The sequence below is a fragment of the Thalassophryne amazonica genome, chromosome 21 (genome assembly GCF_902500255.1).
Source record: "Thalassophryne amazonica chromosome 21, fThaAma1.1, whole genome shotgun sequence".
NCBI classification, from domain to species: domain Eukaryota; kingdom Metazoa; phylum Chordata; class Actinopteri; order Batrachoidiformes; family Batrachoididae; genus Thalassophryne; species Thalassophryne amazonica.
In genome coordinates this window covers 30,904,179-30,916,279 of record NC_047123.1, presented here as the reverse complement: position 1 = coordinate 30,916,279, position 12,101 = coordinate 30,904,179, and the positions used below count along the sequence as shown (strand labels likewise).

At 41.4% G+C, this 12,101-nt stretch overlaps 2 protein-coding genes across 7 annotated transcripts; one reads left to right on the top strand and one right to left on the bottom strand.

Annotated features, from left to right (window-relative positions):
• The first annotated feature begins 756 nt into the window (after nt 1–756).
• Nucleotides 757–5,806, top strand: chgb (chromogranin B). Of its 3 annotated transcripts, XR_004558411.1 has the most exons (8): nt 860–965; nt 1,132–1,178; nt 1,270–1,363; nt 2,261–2,669; nt 2,952–3,452; nt 3,559–3,657; nt 5,060–5,155; nt 5,483–5,581. XR_004558411.1 is itself a non-coding variant. In XM_034161935.1 (7 exons), the coding sequence occupies exons 1-7, from the start codon at nt 911–913 to the stop codon at nt 5,652–5,654; spliced, it is 1,377 nt and encodes a 458-aa protein (XP_034017826.1). In that variant the 5' UTR covers nt 757–910; the 3' UTR covers nt 5,655–5,806. The 3 variants fall into 3 exon arrangements, 2 of the variants coding, with proteins under 2 accessions (XP_034017826.1, XP_034017824.1); XM_034161935.1 differs by lacking the exon at nt 5,060–5,155 and having other exon boundaries at nt 757–965; nt 5,483–5,806; XM_034161933.1 differs by lacking the exon at nt 5,483–5,581 and having other exon boundaries at nt 5,060–5,156.
• Nucleotides 5,807–5,885: 79 nt separating this feature from the next.
• On the bottom strand, nt 5,886–11,605 carry trmt6 (tRNA methyltransferase 6). Of its 4 annotated transcripts, none has more exons than XM_034161929.1 (12): nt 11,296–11,605; nt 9,726–9,856; nt 9,493–9,599; nt 9,267–9,358; nt 9,087–9,170; nt 8,881–9,005; nt 8,586–8,756; nt 8,231–8,388; nt 7,963–8,048; nt 7,374–7,476; nt 7,025–7,111; nt 5,886–6,387 (listed from the first exon to the last, which is right to left on the bottom strand). In XM_034161929.1, exons 1-12 carry the CDS (start codon nt 11,400–11,402, stop codon nt 6,226–6,228), a joined length of 1,413 nt encoding a protein of 470 aa, XP_034017820.1. In that variant the 5' UTR covers nt 11,403–11,605; the 3' UTR covers nt 5,886–6,225. The 4 variants fall into 4 exon arrangements, with proteins under 4 accessions (XP_034017820.1, XP_034017821.1, XP_034017823.1 ...); XM_034161930.1 differs by having other exon boundaries at nt 8,231–8,385; XM_034161932.1 differs by having other exon boundaries at nt 8,231–8,385; nt 8,592–8,756.
• Nucleotides 11,606–12,101: the final 496 nt, after the last annotated feature.

Sequence of the window (12,101 nt, the reverse complement as noted above, 5' to 3'; positions counted from 1 at the left end):
AGTCATTGTAGATTTATTCTGGTGGAAACAGCTGCATCAAATGTGACTGGCCAACCATGGGTGAAAAATGGATGAATAGGACAATGCAATGAATAATAGGTTACATTAAAAGTGTCAGGGTCCACATCTGGAAATCTAGTCTTGGATCTGGATTTTGGCAAGTGTGGGCCCCGATAAATCGATGCAGCTTGGGTTTTAACCACAAGTATTGATCTTGGCCTCCATTAATTAGTTTTCCATTGCCGGTGCTATAACTCATGAGTTCCCATGTGAGATTGGAATGCGCAGAAACCTGAATGAATAACTGAGGAGTCAGTCAGATAAACTGTGATTTCCTCAAAGCTAGAATACGGTTTATATTTTCTCCGATATATTATCACTTAAGAAACATAAAAAAGTAAGGCATAACCCAGACACTGGGGAAAACCTGCTAGAGTTTGAGTGGATTCACTTGCAGGGCACAATATTCCAAGCAGAGCAATCACTTGAGAATTTGCAATAAATAAGAGTTTTATGAGGCTTGAAATATACCAGTTTCCAGTTTATTAGGTACATTCCCAACAGTCTTTGGGCATTTCCATGCATTTTACAATTACCTCCATGGACTCTTGCAAGTCCATTTTGATTTTCACCCAAATCACTTGCGGCACTAACAAAATTACAAATTTACTTCCCTCAAAAATGTCAATGATGCGCACATATCAAATCTCAATTACAGCTTTCTTTGCAGGTGTAACGAGTCACGACATTAACAGAGCCCGGAGCCTTCCTCCCACTCATTTCCAGCCCACTCCTCTCCTTATTTGAGACGCTCCTCTCCTCCAGCCTTCAGAGCGGTAACGCAGCTCTCTCCAGCGAGAGCTCAACTGAGACATCAGAGCTGCAGCTCGGAATCTTTTTGTTGGGATATATGTTCACCAAAATGAGCCTTATCCTTGTGGTAGCCATTGCGGCTCTCTTGGCAGGTAGGCACAATGATGCTTTATGCTCTTGCACAGCTCATTAAGTTAGTGAGTGCAGTTCAGCACCATGGACAGAAACCAGATCACTGTGCAAGGTGCTGCTGCAGCAGCAGCAGCAATTATTTTGTGCTCGCAATTGATAACCCTTTTATTTCTCCCTTACATGCAGAAAATCTAGCACTTCCACTGGAAAAAGGCGTGCAGAGAGAAGATGTGGTATGCTTTTTGAAATGCAGTTAAATTTCAGTGCATGCGATTCTGCAAAAAATGAGTAGAAAGCAAACATACTGTTTATTTCTAATCGCAGGTAAGCCGGTGTTTGGTTGAAGTCCTGTCTAAAGCACTCTCCAAACCGGACACTCAGTCACTGGATCAGGAATGCAAAGACATTCTCCAAGCAGGTTTGTGAGACAAAGTGAGGAAAAGTAGTCAAGTTATTAATAAATAGGTAAAAGTGTTAAAATAGGACGAGTTATCAAACATGCAAAAGGGATATTTAGGACTTAAATCTGTACATGCAACTGCCATATCTGAAGAAAAACTATCTTAAATTTCACATATGGATTAACATAACTGCATGCTCATATATCCATTTATTATGATATTAAAATGCTGTTAACATTAGCATTCAATCAGTTTCCCCACTCTATTTCACTACTGCATTTACAGAAAATTTATATATATATATAGTTAAAGTTACATTGTGTAGAATTTCAAATTTCAGGGTCTTACTTATCAAAAATTGAATATAGCATTCATAGCCATCTATTCACTTGTGTAATTACTCGGAAATGAATGATGTCATTACATAAACTTCATATCTATATGTGAGCAGGTCCCTCATGCAGGCCGCCATGTTGATACAGTAGCCCAAAAGGGACATACTCAATCTTTCACATTTTGCGAAGCGGCTGGATGACTAAAGAAAACAGCCTACTGGTTGCTACTGCAGGCTAACAAGTTTGAGAACCATTGCTTTTGAGAAATGGAGGATCATGCATATTGCTCATCATGAGAAGGCAAGGGGACATGAATCACCATCTTCAAAAAAGCAAAAACATGTAGGGCAACAAAATTATAAGCAGTGATAACATAATGCAATCTGTAGCATTACCACTAGATGACACTAAAATCTTACACACTGTATCTTTAAGGAATCCAGACCCGGTTCTAGAGTAATGCCAGTTTCATTAATTTGACCAAACTGTGTGGCAATCAGCTGATAATTATTAATTTTACTAACAGATGGAAGAAGTGAAGATACATTTTTTAATCTCTTTCATTCTGTTTTGTTTCAGGGCTAAACCATTCCCCACTGGATAAGAAGACCCGCGAAGGGACTTTAACTCATGAAGAGGTGGTCAAAGCCGAGCAGCCTGAAGCCAAAGGAGCCGACATGAAAGACATTGAAGCTCTGCTCAAATCTGTGGAAGAAAAGCGAGAAAACTCAGAGGACGAGCGCAGTCAGGAATCCTGGAGTGTTGGCGATGAGAAGGACAAGAGGCAGGAGAGCGAAGAGCAAGTAGAGCGTGAAAAGAGGAACTGGAGGCCAGGGCGATTTCACCAAAAGAATCATAAAAGAGGTGCAGACGATGAAGATGGTGAGCGCAGTCAGGAAAGCTGGGGGGTAGAGGAAAAAAGAGCAGACCAAGACGATGAAGAGAGAGAGAAAAGATATTGGAGGCCAGGAAGGTACCATCAGAAGCTGCACAAACGAGATGAAGAGTACTCAGAAGAAGGAGACAGGGAGGAGCCTGAGGAAGAACGGAGCCAAGAGTACTGGGACGTCGCCAAAAGGCACGGCAACGAGGACGAGGAAGAGAGATACAAGCGCATATGGAAGCCTACACATCGCTACCACTACAAGAAAAAGCTCTACAAACGCAGTGATGAGCCAGAGGAAGATTTTGATCGCAGCCAGGAATCTTGGGGCATTGATGATGAGAGAGTGAAGAGAGAATGGAGGCCAGGTAGGTACCACCAGACCAGGCACAAACGCGATGAAGAGCTCTCAGAAGAACCCAGAGAAGAGCCTGAGGAAGAACGAAGCCAGGAATCCTGGGGTCTGGAAAACGACAGAGAAAAGAGGTACTGGAGGCCTGGGAGGCACCACCAGAGGAGACACAAACGTGACGAAGAGCTTTCAGAAGAACCCAAGGAAGAGTCTGTCGAAGACCGCAGCCAGGAATCCTGGGGACTGGAGAATGAAAGGGAAAAGAGGGAATGGAGGCCTGGGAGGTACCACCAGAGGAGACACAAACGTGACGAAGAGCTCTCAGAGGAGGAGCGCAGTCAGGAGTACTGGGACTTTGACAAGAGAGACGCAAACGAAGAGGAAATCGAAAAGCACATATGGAAACCAACGCATCGGTACCACCACAAAAAGAATTATCACAAGCGTGGCGGAGACTCCTCTGAAGAAGATGCACAACAGAGGAGTGACTCAGAAGAATCTGAAGAAGATGGAAGAGAAAGGGATGAAGCGCTGAGGTAGTCAGATAGCAAACAGTCAGTAAGGCACAACAAAGGGACAAAAGTAAATTTATCACACAAAAAGTGACCAATCCTCTAAAACGCCTTGATGGCTGTGTTTCAGGTACCTTGCAGAAAAACGCAACCCTTGGATCTTCAGAGGGTACTACCATCCAGCCTGGTACAAAGGGACACGGACGAACACGAAGCAAGCTCAACCAAAGTACGTTCATTCTGATAAGATCTAATTTTTTACATGCGTGAAGACTGAAATATCTGTATTCGGTGCATAATTTGCCACCTTAAGATTTAAGATACATACGGTAATTACCTCATCAAAGTATGTTACGTGATTGCCACATCTGGTTATTAGCATAATTACACAAAAACCAAGTTTATGGAAAGGCTAACAATGAAAGAACCCACAGCTTCGTGTTAATCCCTATCATGATCTAATGGACTTTGATCCTGTATTTGGGATCAAAGGTTAACTCAAAGTTCAAAGTATCAAGGATATCAATGATCAAAGGTCAGTGATAAGGATAAAATTTGAGGGACCAAGATAAAAGACCACTGATTAGGAACAAAGTTCAGCAAACAGCATTGAATTTCAACTTTCAAGATCAAAGATCAATAATGAGTTGAATTAGGGATACCCCAATCTAATCACAAAGATTATATCGGGGCTGATGAAGGCACTAAACACGTCTCATCGAATCTGCAGCCCAATTTATAAGCAACATGTTGATGAAACAGCCACCACTCTATTCGATGCTTGCTCAGTTACAAGCAGTATCACATTATGTTTGTGAAGCATATTTACACTCTGCTTCGCTTCAAATAGACTATTTTTGACAGGTGTCGGATTTTTCTTACCGTCCGCTCATCAGTTTTTCCTGCTCACACACCTCATGTGTAATTATTAAGTGATTATAGAGTTGTGTTTTTACCAAAACAACAGCACAAGAAACTGAATAATTGTAAGCAGAAAGAATGTCCATGCAGAGCTGATCCATGGTACATTTTGCTGCACTAAGCTGAATTTTAATTTTTATTTGTCTGAATGTTAATGGGTTATGTTTTCCGAAGTGGAATTATGGTTATATTACTCTGTGTGTTCCACTTTTATGACTAGAACATGACATGGAATTGATAAGAGCCACATAAAAAAATCTATTAAAAAAAAATCAGGGAACAAAAACAGTGGATGATGGTTTTTTCAGCATACACAAAGTGTTAATTTTAATGTTACAATGTGCTCTGTGCACATGCATTATACACAAAAATAAGAGTTATCAGATCAGGATTCCTCAACTTTAAGGTCACAATGATTGGTTTGTTTACAGAATCAGTATTTTTCCCTACAAAACATGATGAATGATCCACCTCAACAACAAGCAGAACTCATCAAAATGATGTATGCAGATTCTTGATCTCATTTTTAAAACTCTCCTTTGCACAAACCTGTTTGTTAACAAATCATACAAGAGATAAGTGAAATGCTGCACAGACCCAAATCCGTCATAGCGAAATATACTGCTCAAAACAATTAGAAGAGGTTCTATGATCATAGATCAGATTATCTTGAAGCATTATTGTCTAATTTAAGTATTTCCTGTGTTCAGATGAATGAGCTGGCCAAGTTATTGAACTTTAAGTTAAACTGGTTGGCCAACGGTTCGAAGGGCAGCGTGCAGCCGAGGGCTCTGACCCCTCAGGAGGTAAACGACAAACACGAGACAATCACGCTGTTATGGACGCCTTTCTTTTCTCAAGAAAATCCCCTAAACCTATGTATGAAATTATTTTACAGCAATCACAGTTACACTTTATGCACGTGTCCAGCACTTTTCCACTTTTTTTTTTAATTACATGCGGTCTCTCGCACTGAGAACCTTGTGATTCTCCCACAGAGCAATTAGTGTCATAACCCGTTTTAAGATAACTTGCACTTTTAGTGGACAATAGTAATGCAGAAATTAACTGCATCCATATCTGATCTGAATATAGAATATATAATCTAGTTTCTTCTTTCATCTTTTCTTTAGGAGAAAGAACTGGAAAACCTCGCGGCAATGGATGCGGAGTTGCAAAAAATTGCAGAAAAGTTGCATGAGAACAGTGAATAAGCCTGAAACCATGTTTCTGAAATCTCTGCTTTTCTGCTGCAGCCAATTTTGTGTGCTTACAGTATTAAAAATAAAATGCACTAAAAAATAAAAATGAAGAAAAAAATAATAATCCAAAAACTCTGGAGCCTTGCCAAAAGCATTGTATCTGTGACACTTTGATGTTTTCCAATTAATCAGCATGGGAATGGTTTTGATGTTGATATGACACGACCTAACAGAGATATATCTCAAAATAAAAATTGTTCAAATTACTGTGTTCTGACGTTTGTTACTTCTGTACTCAATGAAATGGGTTATTCTGGGACCAATCAAACGTTTCCAGCTCTTCACAGCATTTTAATTTTGGAACATACAAACAAAAGCACCTTGTGCACAGAAGATGATCATCTGTTATAAACTATAATGTGGAGAAAACTGACTTTAAACCAGGATCATTTGCTCAAACAGCTGCTTACGTACACTAAGCTCAGGAAGCATTAAAAAAAATTTAAATAAAAAAAGCTTTTCGCCTCCGATTGCACTCGTCTGAAAAGACACGAAGGGAGGAAGTTTCGACGAATTCTTTGCTATTCCACGTTTGTCACATCAGTTCAACAGTAAAGGAAGTCGGTGCCGCAGGGATTCCTTACAGGCTGCGACAAGTGTGCATTTGTCGCCGTTTATCCTTCACAATCGGTCAGTTTGAGTCTCTTTGGTGCCGGTTCCTCTGCTCTCTGGGAGGCTGCCGGTTTGGAGCCGTCCGTAAAAACTGTGGTCCCTGAGAGGAGGTAGCCCCCGCCGCCGGTCATCGTTAGCATGGGATGAGTCCTGTTAGGTAACACCTGGACACACGACCCCCAAAACATGACGAGAGGACTTTAATTCCACAGGAAGATCTCACATTCTGAGGGGAAGGGCTGAGTAACACTCGACTAAGACACACAATTCAACACGGCCAAGAAGTTTGATGAAAGCTTTGTGGACATCTGTAACGTTTTTGTGCAATTAAACGTCTAATGGGTTCTGAACTAGAAACAGGTGTCGATTCCCGTTAAGTATGTCTCTCTTTTTTTTTAAAACTAGGTTCGGGAGGTCCAGTGTGACTATATGTGTTTTTTCCTCAATTTAAGAGACATGGTGCGACATATATTCTGGAAAATACAGAGAATATAATGTATATTGCATTTTAAAAAAAAAAAAATCACAAGCATATAAATAAAGTATATTTATTGGCAGAATATGTCGGTCATCACTGGCAGATCTAAGGGTGTATGAGAAATGGGCACCCCCATTCTTACTTGAAGAGGGGAAAAAACCGCACACACCCCTGCTGAGTCAGGTCAAGTTTGTCAGCATTAGTAGCGTCAGATTAGAAATACAAAATATTATACACACATATCAATATGGCTTTATTGTTCCACAGGCAGAGGTGAAAGAACATCTGGAGTACAGCAGTGTCCAAACAGCTGATTTAGTTACCTGGTAATGTCTGAGCCAGGTGTCGGTCAGCCTGAGGTTGACTGCGCCGCCTCGTTCCTTTAGTTTTGTGTAGCACTCGATCAGCGGCTGCAGAGATCAAGAAAAAACTAAATCCAGCACAGACATTTAAGCAACGTTAAGACAGAGAGTTCACAGCGAGGACATGATGTGCGTCATAGTCCTCGACAGTGATGGGACTGTTAACTGCAGGCACTACGGTGGGTTCCCCCTGGAATTTTAAGCAATAAAACCCCACGCACAGTGGCACCTAATGAGAGAGCCGACCAGTGTAATTACACTCAATCAACAGCAATGCGTGGCTAAGAAGCAGCTCCACTCGTCGTCTTACCTCTTTGTACTGGGAGTACACTACAAAGGGCCTGGAGGGGGAGAGGAACCCGAGGAGGCCAATCAGGACAGGACACGGGTGAAACCGACTGGCTATAACCAACCTGTGAGCGGGACACAAACACACCATCAAGCACAGTCGCCCGATGCAAGACGCACCACCAGCAGCGCCATTACTCTTCAGCGAGAGGCAGTAATGTCGTTCAGATAATTAGAGCGGCGTCTGACTTACGACTCGTTTAACATCACTGGACTTGAGTCAATAAAAGAGGAAGATTTAGGACGCAAGTGAAGCTGTGTTCTTGAAGTGCTGTTTATGATGAAGAGGAAATCGATAGACGAACGCCAACACCAGTGTTTGCTGCTCTAACGTCACACTGAGTGCAAAGAAGCAAAAAAGCTTCCCTTTGGGTGACGGAGAACCACAAAGCTCTGTCCTGGTGACCTCAGATGCATTTATCTCAACAAAAGACCTTTTTACATCCTCAATTCTTGAGATATATATATTTTTTTTCCTCCTAAGAGCCAATGAGGCAGAATGCTGCAGAAAAACAAGAAACAAAAACGCGAGCATCAAATATGACACTAACCCGTCGGCATTCCTCCCTTCCAGCAGGGCGGCAGCAGCTGCAAGCTTCCTCCGCTTCTCCTCCAGCTTCATCTTTTTTTCCTCAGCCTGAAGGGGGGTGAAGTTTACGACAGATGAGGATTTCCTTGTCCAATTTAGTCCACTTTTAACATCAAGCCAACATAATAAATTTGCAGTTTCCTAAGAACCTGTGGATCTGTGGGGAACTCTCCCACCTGGAAAAAGTTCAGAAAATGTCTAAAGTAGGGTTTGATAAATAGTGCACACACTTTGGCATCTTTATGTTTCTCTTCCTTTTTGGGGTCTTGGGTAGAGTCTTTGTCGGTGCTGGTAGTCTCCGATCTTCGTTCCTCCGCCGTATCCTGCTGCTCAGCCTCAGGTTGCATTGGCTCCTCCTCTTCATTCCTGTTGGACGGCTTTGGATCTGCTTTATTGGCGAAGACAATCTATGTCACGAGCGTCAGAGTAAAAACTATTTTAGTTGACAACTGCCTCAAAAGTAACGACCCAATAATAATAAAAAAGACGTTTGTTGGTAATTGGGCAAGAAATTTTGACTTGCTATTGTGTGTTATTTGAAAACAATAAAGCAAGAAATATCTACAATATATGCAACAGGTCTACCAGCATCTGAGTCTTTTTTGGAGGTGTCCAGAGTTCCTGCCAGCAGGGCATTGACATGGCAAATGGGAAACTCGTATAGCGTATCATGAAAATGAGCGGGGAAGCCAAAGCTCTCCATGCCTGCCCGAACTGGGCCGCCGCCTGGGTACATTTGGATCACGAATCCGTGACCTGTATAAAAACATGGTTGATGTAAAACCAAAACAAAACACAAAACAGGAAGGCTTGCTTCATGAAGACACACCTGAATGACCTTCGAGTGTGGATCATGACAGGTTCTTCAGGACTGACGTACCTCCCATTCTCTCCATGACGGCTCCCAGCACGAGACCGGCGCATGTGTCAAACACTAAGACTTTGCTTCTGGCGTGGACGTTTGCCAGAGTCAACATCTGGGCAAGAGTGTCGTACCTCAGGTGGCTGCGTCATGAAATTACAAAAATTCAAACGTCTTTCTGGTGCAGGACAAAAAGAAAACTGCTCAACCGTATGCTTACTCACCAGATCTTGCCTGGTTCTCGCCCGAGGTACATCATAGCCAGGATGCGACAAGTCGGTTTTAGAATCATCACAGAATTTTCATACCTGCAGCAAAAAAGGACAGGAGCAACACATATCTCAGCGTGCATTAATAATTTAAGTTTCTAACTGCCTGTAGGTGTAGAGCGACACACAACTCACTTCTTCTTTTTCTTCTTGATGTATTTATCCTGCGCGTATTCTGTCTTGTTGGTGAATGTTGTGCTGTTCTCTATGAGTCGCTCAATGATCTCCTGGACGGAACATGTGCAAACTTTAAAAATAGCCACCAAATGGCAAATATTTCAAATGTATTTTTTTTTTCGGACATTTTGTGGAGAGAATACTTTTTGTGTTCAGATCTATAAGTGCACAGCTGCTGATGTACCTGACCCTGCAGTCCTTGCTCTTTGAGCATTTCGATGTCATCCCTGGTCAGTTTCTGCGACTTCCCGTCATCCACTATGTTTCGGTTATCTGTGCCTGCCTTTGTTTCTGTGCAAACCAGGCGATAAGATTACTCCCCAAAAATTAAGTCTCCTCTTATTGTTTTGCACGTGCAACATAAAGACTCAGTGGATGATGTTCATAAGCAATATTTTCCAGCGCCAAGTCACACACCAGAACATTTCTCTGCGTCCTTGAGCTTCTTCGGCTGCAGCATCCCCCCCGAGACGATTTCAAATGTCGTGCTGTACAATTGTCCAACTGCATTATCCAAGAAAAACCACTGCTTCTCAAAAACCATCTTCCTGTGAGCAGACAAAACAAAATCAAAAGATTTTTTTTAAAAGCATCTCAAGGAACAGTTCACATTTTGTCCTCCTAAAAGCCACAAAATTTTATCTCTGCAAATGGATTTAAATGTTGCAGTGGCAGATAATGTTTTTTTTAAAAGGCAGTAGAGCTTCACCAGAGCAAAAAGCGTTTTGTGAAATCCTACATGTCATCAAGTGTCATGACAGCAACTGCAAAACTACTTCCATCAAATTAAATGCATATATACACTACAACACCCACAACAGCAATCAAAAAGGAAGAGGCAGACTACATAATATGTGAGTGTGGATTGGATTTGGCGCAAAATCCTGGAAGTGCTTTTTTGAAGCGCATGTTGATTTTCAAAAGCATTGGCCGGACTGCTCTCTGAAGCATCCTGAAAATTTGTGGGACCTCCCAAGATATTGCTGGACATCAGTGCTGTACAAGGCGGGACAGAACTCTGAAAACTTCTTCCCAGTGAAAACTGGTGTCTGTCATGGATGTGTTCTGGGGCCTACACTGTTTAATGCTTGCATGGACTTCATGCTGGGTAGGATTGTGAAAACCAGCGATTTAGGTGTCTTTATGATTGAGGAAAGGTTTGCTGACCTTGATAATGGTGTGATCTTTGCAGAATCAATGCATACCCTGATTGCTGCACTTGAGAAGGTGAGTGAGGAGTGTCTGGGTTTGCGATGATCCAGGATCAAGCATTAGATCCAGACTTTCAATGACTTCCTGAACTCCGGCATCAGAAGTGTATCTGTTTGTAGCCCGTGTGTGCAACTTGGAGAGACACTGACTGATCTCAGCAATGACATTGAAGTCTCTGGATTGAGAGACACCTGAGAAGAGCTATGCAGTCATGAGGTTGCTGGACAGAGGCGTTTGGCAATGCCGATCTCTTTACAGGAGAACAAAGGTCCACGTTTTTAGGGTCCTGGTGCTTCCTGTCTTACTGTGTGGTTGTGAGACTTGGATGCAAGATGCTTGGACCAGATGGCTTTGTTACATTGTCTCTTTGGAGGATTTATGAGGACTGCAGCACACCCATGTTGCAGCAGATAGATGGCTACTATGAAAAACTGGGGATGGTACAAGTGTTTGCCATCCAGGACCCAAAAAGGTTCCATGGATGGACCACGGTGAGGAGGATGCTCCCACACATGACCTTCACAGAAGCTGCATGAAAGACTTATTTTCCTGCATGGTGAACATCAGACATCATTTAGAATGTTTAATTGTACGTCCTTGCTTTTTGTATATGTGTTCATAAAATCGAATTTCTGCTCTGTATGGAAAAAAAAAAAGGAAAAAAGAAAGCATTTTAATTAATCGTAATTTACACGTAAGACCTAAAGATGGTGTTTATCCTTTAATAGACGGATGATATCTGAAGTTAAACAAGTTAAGACGCGGTTTGACTTACTTTTTGAGCTGAATTTGAGCAGCTTTGAAGATTTCTCCTCGTTTTAAAACAACATAATCTCCCTCTTTGATCCTGTACTGACAATCATCGTCATCGCTATCCGCCATAACACGAACGAAATACCCAATAAAAAAAACAAAACCGGTCGACTTCAGAAAATTAATCAGTGTCTTTTAAGAAGAGGCAAAGCTCGAAATGTCGCTAAAACAGATTAAAATAAAGTGGAAAAATAAACCAAAGTAACTCCACGTGTTAGCTTTCGTTTCCCTAGCTTCACAGGACGACTAGACGATCGTAGACGACATCGATAGCAACGCGCTCCTCCTTCGTCGTATTTGATTGGCCAAACGTGAGGTCCGATGAGCTGATTCACCAATAACAGCGAAGTGCGATGAGTCAGTCGGTGGAAAAAAATGGATGCAAAAATTATCGGTGAGTGAAGTTGTCCTCAAAAATTTGAAGTTTAAATTTTATTTGTTTATTTCTGAGCACTTTTCTCAAAAGAGTTATACTCATGGCACGTTTATTTTGTGTTTGAGAAGTTTAATCTAATTTCTAGAAAGATCGAAAAGAATATAACAGTTTATGAATATAACCAGTGCTGGGCATTTCAAAGCGTTTGATAAAATTTAGGTAAAAATGATCTCATTGCAAAATGTAATTGTAATATTTAAATATCTAATTTCGAGAAAGATTTAAAGGAATATAATAGTTTATGCATATTTTATATAATATATATAAAAGTTTGGTAAAAATGTAAATGTAATTTGTAATATTTAAATTACCTTTTCTATTATTATTACAGA